The 6371-nt window shown below is 49.1% G+C and overlaps 2 protein-coding genes across 2 annotated transcripts; both read left to right on the forward strand.

Annotated features, from left to right (window-relative positions):
• The first annotated feature begins 2817 nt into the window (after positions 1–2817).
• On the forward strand, positions 2818–3504 carry LOC133754921 (CCAAT/enhancer-binding protein epsilon-like). The gene is made up of 2 exons (XM_062185261.1): positions 2818–3096; positions 3178–3504. The coding sequence occupies exons 1-2, from the start codon at positions 2818–2820 to the stop codon at positions 3502–3504; spliced, it is 606 nt and encodes a 201-aa protein (XP_062041245.1).
• Positions 3505–4070: 566 nt separating this feature from the next.
• Positions 4071–4667, forward strand: LOC133754922 (jun dimerization protein 2-like). Its single transcript, XM_062185262.1, has 2 exons — positions 4071–4211; positions 4344–4667. The coding sequence occupies exons 1-2, from the start codon at positions 4071–4073 to the stop codon at positions 4665–4667; spliced, it is 465 nt and encodes a 154-aa protein (XP_062041246.1).
• Positions 4668–6371: the final 1704 nt, after the last annotated feature.

Below are 6371 nucleotides of genomic sequence, written 5' to 3' on the forward strand. Positions count from 1 at the left end.
AAAACCCTTTATCTTGTGATTATTTGTCATGCTGTGGTTTATCTTGTGATCTTTTTTAATGCTGTGGAGATATGCTAATGTTGTGGTTTTAAGCCTTAAATACTCTGTGCGATTGATGATCGGGGCGTCTCTTCCTTCACTGCACCAGAGGGTGCTGTTGTCCTTAGAGACGGCCCATCTGCGCAGATGTAATAAACTTCCTCATGCCCTTTGCATCGATTGGAGTGGAATTCGTGTTTCTGGGGTCAGTAGAATTGTGAGACACCTTTCTGGGGTCTTACATTCTTGGGGGCTCGTCCGGGATTCGAGACCCCAGACCCACGCTCCATTCTCCAATCGGAGGTAAGTTCCTTGTTTTCTGTGAGTCTGTAAAAATTTTTTTATTGATTGTTTCTGTAGGCACCTTTTTGAAATTGTGCCTGTACGGGACCTGTATCTGAAAAGAGCCAGTAGTAGGCAAGACAGACGTGTCAAGACCCCTGGCTCAGGCCCTGGAGGACGCTCCAGTGGCGGTATTCTGGGGGAGCCTGGCGGGTGGCAGCCGCTCCGCTCCCATCGCTCTCACCACTTGGTGGGGAAAAGCTTCCCCGGGGAGCCTGGCGGGTGGCAGCCGCTCCGCTCCCATCGGAAGTTCTGGTTAGGGAAAGGCTTCCCCGGGGAGCCTGGCGGGTGGCAGCCGCTCCGCTCCCATCGGAAGTTTTGGTTTCAGTTTTGTCTTGGTTTTGCGCGCAGTGTCTTTGTGAGTTTTGTGATTGTCTTCTGTGTTCTAATATACTTTCCTTATTTGCCTTTCCCCTCCAACATGAGACAGGAATTAACTACACCTTTGAGTCTTACTCTAGATCATTGGAGAGAGGTCCGGGAGTGGGCCCAAAACTTGTCTATAAGAGTGCAGAAGAAGAACTGGACAAGTTTCTGTACGTCCGAGTGGCCAGCCTTAAACATCGGGTGGCCACGGGATGGGACTTTTGACTCTCGAATTATTTTACAGGTGAAGAGCCAGGTCTGCAGGGGAGGTAAAGAAGGGCGCCCGAATCAAGTGCCCTACATCTTTGTGTGGGAGGACCTGGCGAAAAATCCCCCAGACTGGGTAAAACCTTTCCTCCTTTCCAACAGGGCGGTGGCAGAGCTCGATCCTACTATACCCACCACCGCCCTGAGGATGAAGCCCAGTTCTGAGTTGTCAGCAGTTGCCCTGGGGGTGGCGTCGAGCCCCACACCCACTCCGATCCTACCCGCAACACCCCTAGTATCGGAAATCGCAGACCAGGGCAAATACCCTACCTCAACCCTCTATCCATTACAGGAATTGGACACCCTCAAACCTGAAAAACCCTTAACTCCTCCAGGCAGGCAGGAAGATCTTTTTGATATTTCATCACCTTATTCCCCCCGCCTCCTTAGGAGGGCACCTTATATCCCCCGCTTCCCAAAAAGGCCCGCGGTGCCCTTTTTGGAAACCAGAAGAGACATGGAGGAGGAAGAATCCGATAAAATAGAGGAGGAAGGACCCCCGGCCCGTTCTAGCTGGCCGTCCTCCTCCTCCATATAACTGGGATCACAAGCCCTAATAGGACTTGCAGGGCCTGTTTTACTAACATTAATTTTACTACACTTAAATGGAACTCTGTAGGAGACTCAGACTCTACTGCCAGACTCTCCTGAGGAGCTTAGCTGAAGGGGTTAAAGTTATTTAGTTAAAAAAAAAGGAAGTTTAAAATGGGCTAAGAAAAAGGAACTAACTAGGATCCTGGCCACCACAGTTAAAAGAAAGCAAAAGTAAGGGAGAATCAGGATAGGCAGGGACCCCGGGAGACCGACAAAAGCCCAGAAAAGTGCCCAAAGGACAAGTCTGCTTAAGATCCGACTAACAACGGGAATCTAGTGGTGTACGTCTGCCACACGGGACTGAACTGACCGAAAACGGCCTCTGCAAGACAGCGAGAGAAAAGACGGCAGCAGTGGAGTGGTGAGGCTGGGCGACAGCGGCCCCTCCCTCGCTGGGATACGTGTGGTCCGTCACACGGTTGGGGACAGTATTGGGGATGCAGGCCCTGCCCAGGTTCCCGTAGATAATGCTCCATCACCCCCTGCGGTGTCTGGGAGGGGCCCACGCGATATCCCCCTAGCGTCCGGAGTTCAACGGAGATAACAGTGGGAGACGGCCGAACGAGGACAGTGGTTTGGGTTTCCACCTTCAACCCCCCGAGGACTCTGCTCAGCAGGCAGGGCTGATCGCTATGGACCATGCACTCCGTGCAGCTAAGAAAAAGGAGCAGGTGGCAATGCACAAGAACAGCAGGTACGCTCTCGCCACTACCCATGGGGAACGTAAAATGGACAGAGGCTTTATCGACCAAGAAGAAAAATTGCGCCAATGTTTCCCCGATTTGGACAACCAAAGGTACCGGGGTCAGATAATGGACCCAGTTCTGTCTCCCAGGCAAGCCAGAGGTGGCCAGGGTGCAGGGGGGTTTAGCTAAAGAAAGCTTTGTTCAGCTAGGGGAGGCTTTAACCATAACGGAGAGCTGGCACTGGGGACTGGGTCGAGATGTTGCCGACGGCTTTTATTTGGGGGTTCCTAATACCACGGGTGTTAGACTATATTTGTTTTCCCAATTGATCTGGTCTGGGCTGGATGCGGAGGCGTGGATGCAGCGACAGGCACAGCACTATAACAAACTGGGCAGTGCTGGCTTGCGCTGCGTTCAAGCTTCTGTATATAAACTGCGTATGAAAACCCACACTCGCGGTAGATCGGTTGGGGCCAAGTATTAATTCTTTTGCAACTTCCCTACCCCGCCAGGCTTTGCTTAAATGTTCGCCTCCCAGGGCTTTGAGGGCTTCCAGGAGGAACAATCCCCGGCTTTGCTCTCCGACCTTTCTGCCATGGAGTCGGCACCTGACAGCAGCCCAGGGAGCTACAACCCTAGGACTGTGGCTGTGAAGGAGAAGCCCCGGGGGCCAGAGGGCGGCCGAGGTGGCAGCCGGGGCAGTTACAATCCCCTGCAGTACCAGGTGGCACACTGCGGGCAGACGACCATGCACCTGCCCCCAACCCTGATGGCACCGGGCCAGCCCCAGTGCATCCCCGAGGCCCCCTTGGCCACCACCGTGCCCTCCGTGCACCTGCCCCCAACCCTGATGGCACCGGGCCAGCCCCTGTGCGTCCCCGAGGCCCCCTTGGCCACCATCGTGCCCCCCAGCAGCCCCCTCAAGGCGCCCTCCCCGGCTGACCCCTCGCAGGAGGACAAGAAGGCAGTGAACGACAGCCTGGAGTACCGGCTGCGGCGGGAGCGCAGCAATATCGCCGTGCGCAGGAGCAGGGACAAGACCAAGCGGCGCATCCTGGAAATGCAGCAGTACATGGCAGAGAATGAGCAGCTGCGCAGCCGCGTGGAGCAGCTCACGCAGGAGCTGAATATCCTGCACAGGTTTTTGAAAGCTATTGTAGGTTTGGTATCATTGGTCACTACCGAAACTAACACTTACAGACATTATTAGTAAAAAGGACTAAAATGTTTAAAGTAAGTCGAAGAGGGTGTGTGAAAGTCACAAAAAGTATTTGGGTCAATTCAGCTGAACAGGCACCAGGTATCAACCCAAATTTGTATGACTTCTTCAGGGATGTGTTTTCTGTTTTTGTCTCTGTTGTATTTTCTGTTTTTGAATTCTGATGCCTTTTTGTAATTTTTCTATCATGCGGGACATGCTTCCTCTACCCTGTAGACTTGCTTTTGTGCTCATAAAAATCGGCTGCAAGGCACAGAGATGTGCTTGTAACCCTGTGTCTGGCAGCGGATTTGGTGGGCGCATGGGGAGGCGGCCGGCTGCCGCCTATCAGCTTAAACTCGGATCCTAACTCAACAACACCAAAGTTTCAACTGGACGGTCTTTTAAGAGTCTTATCTTGAGTGGAGTGGCTCTTGAAATCTGCTCAGGATGGGACTTTTGAAGACTGTTTAGTATTCGTACCCGGCTCCCCTCCTTTGTTGCAGGATAAAGAAAAGTTTCGTGCTCCCACACTCGTTTCAGATCTTGTGCCTGGCCGGCCTGCTGCCTTTCCTGCTATGATGACTGGGCAGATTCCCGACCCTTTTGTGACCACGGGCTCTCTGCCAGGGCAAGACCCTCTGAACGGATGGCCTGGCTCGGCTCTGATCGTGAAGGAGCTGAAATGCATTGGGACCATAATCGTGCCCTTGCTGGAGGTAAAGCTGGGCATGCCCGACGCGGCCGTGGACACCAGCACCAAAATCACCACCAAGGACTTAAGGAAAAAAGAAGTGGTAAAGGAGGCGGAGGATGGAAAAGACGCCCCCACCAATGGCAACGCTAACGAGGTAAAACTGGACAAGAGGCCCCAACCTGTAAAAAGTAAGCTCGACGAGAAAGAGGAACGGAGGAAAAAGAACAAGGCGGTGTGGGCCCGGAGAAAGGAGCGCACGGAGTCCCTGCAGCGTGAGTTCGAGCGGTTGGAGTTCAGAAACACGGTGCTCAAGATGCAGATCAGGGAGCTGGAGCAGGCGCGGCAGCAGCTGATCCTCGTGCTGAACCGGCGCCGCCCCACCTGCATTGTCCACACCGACAGCGTCCCTGGCTGTGCGGCTGGGCACAGGGGACTGCCCCTTGGACCTAATATTAATGGCTGTGGTGCATATTACTAATATAATATTAAATGGTATAACTCATCCCCATGATTTCACTTAAATTTTAAGATTAAAATTTGACAAAAAGAAAAGGGGGGAATGAAAGAATTAGGGGAATGAAAGAATTAGGCGGGCTGGGTTTAAAATGGAGTTGCTTGAGCTAACTGCATACTGTTTTGCTTTTGTGCAAAATAGCTGGGCTTGCAAAATGCTTTTATAAGATAACTGAACTTTAGCTGAACTTGTAGCATGTGATGAATGTGTTAATGCTTTTATGAGATAATGGAGCATGTGATAATTATTTTAGGAGCTATGTTAAGTTTTTGGTCACGATGACCCCGTATTTGTGCTTGCTCAAGGACTTTGTTCCCTTACCCTGGAAAAACCCTTTATCTTGTGATTATTTGTCATGCTGTGGTTTATCTTGTGATCTTTTTTAATGCTGTGGAGATATGCTAATGTTGTGGTTTTAAGCCTTAAATACTCTGTGCGATTGATGATCGGGGCGTCTCTTCCTGCACTGCACCAGAGGGTGCTGTTGTCCTTAGAGACGGCCCATCTGCGCAGATATAATAAACTTCCTCGTGCCCTTTGCATCGATTGGAGTGGAATTCGTGTTACTGGGGTGGGTAGAATTGTGAGACACCTTTCTGGGGTCTTACATTCTATTCCTGATATTATCCATGGACTTTACTGTTTTGAATGTTTTTTATCAGGGAACATTTAATTTTGTGCTTGCAAACTCTAATTGGTTCCACATGGAGACACCAGCTCCACATATTTGTATTTTCTAGGGAGAAATCTAGAGGAACTGCGGCAAACAAACATGATATTTCAGTTTGTATCGATCATATTTTATCTACTTTCCTAACGAAAAGACTTTGCTTTTCCCCAAAACAATTTTTACTGTGATTTTCTCGGTCCATTGCATACGAATTCCATACCACTTTGTCCGGACATGACTGGATGAACCGGAAATATCTGGTTTTGTTTTGGCTAACTCAATCCAAAATATTGCTACAGCCTCTGTGTTTGTGTATTCCTGATAATATCCACACACTTTATTATTTTGAATATTTTTTATCAGGGAACATTTAATTTTGTGCTTGCAAACTCTAATTGCTTCCACATGGAGACACCAGCTCCATATATTTATATTTTCTAGGGCGAAATGTAGAGGAACTGCGGCAAACATGATATTTCAGTTTGTATCCATGATATTTTATCTACTTGCCTAATAAAAAGACTTTACTTTTCTCCAAAACCATTTTTACTGTGATTTTCTCGGTCCATTGCATACGAATTACACACCAGTTTGTCCGTATATGACTGGATGAAACTGGAAATATCCGGTTTTGTTTTGGCTAACTCAATCCCAGATATTGCTACAGCTTCTGTGTTTGTGTTTTCCGGATATTATCCACAGACTTTATTGTTTTGAATATTTTTTATCAGGGAACATTTAATTTTTACCGTTGAAATACTAATTGGTTCCACGTGGAGACACCAGCTCCACATATTTGTATTTTCTAGGGAGAAATCTAGAGGAACTGCGGCAAACAAACATGATATTTCAGTTTCTATCGATGATATTTTATCTACCTGCCTAATGAAAAGACTTTGCTTTTCTACAAAACCATTTGTACTGTGATTTTCTCGATCCATTGCATACGAATTTCACACCACTTTGTCCGGATATGACTGGATGAAACCGGAAATATC

The sequence above is a fragment of the Lepus europaeus genome, unplaced genomic scaffold, assembly GCF_033115175.1.
Source record: "Lepus europaeus isolate LE1 unplaced genomic scaffold, mLepTim1.pri SCAFFOLD_32, whole genome shotgun sequence".
NCBI lineage: Eukaryota > Metazoa > Chordata > Mammalia > Lagomorpha > Leporidae > Lepus > Lepus europaeus.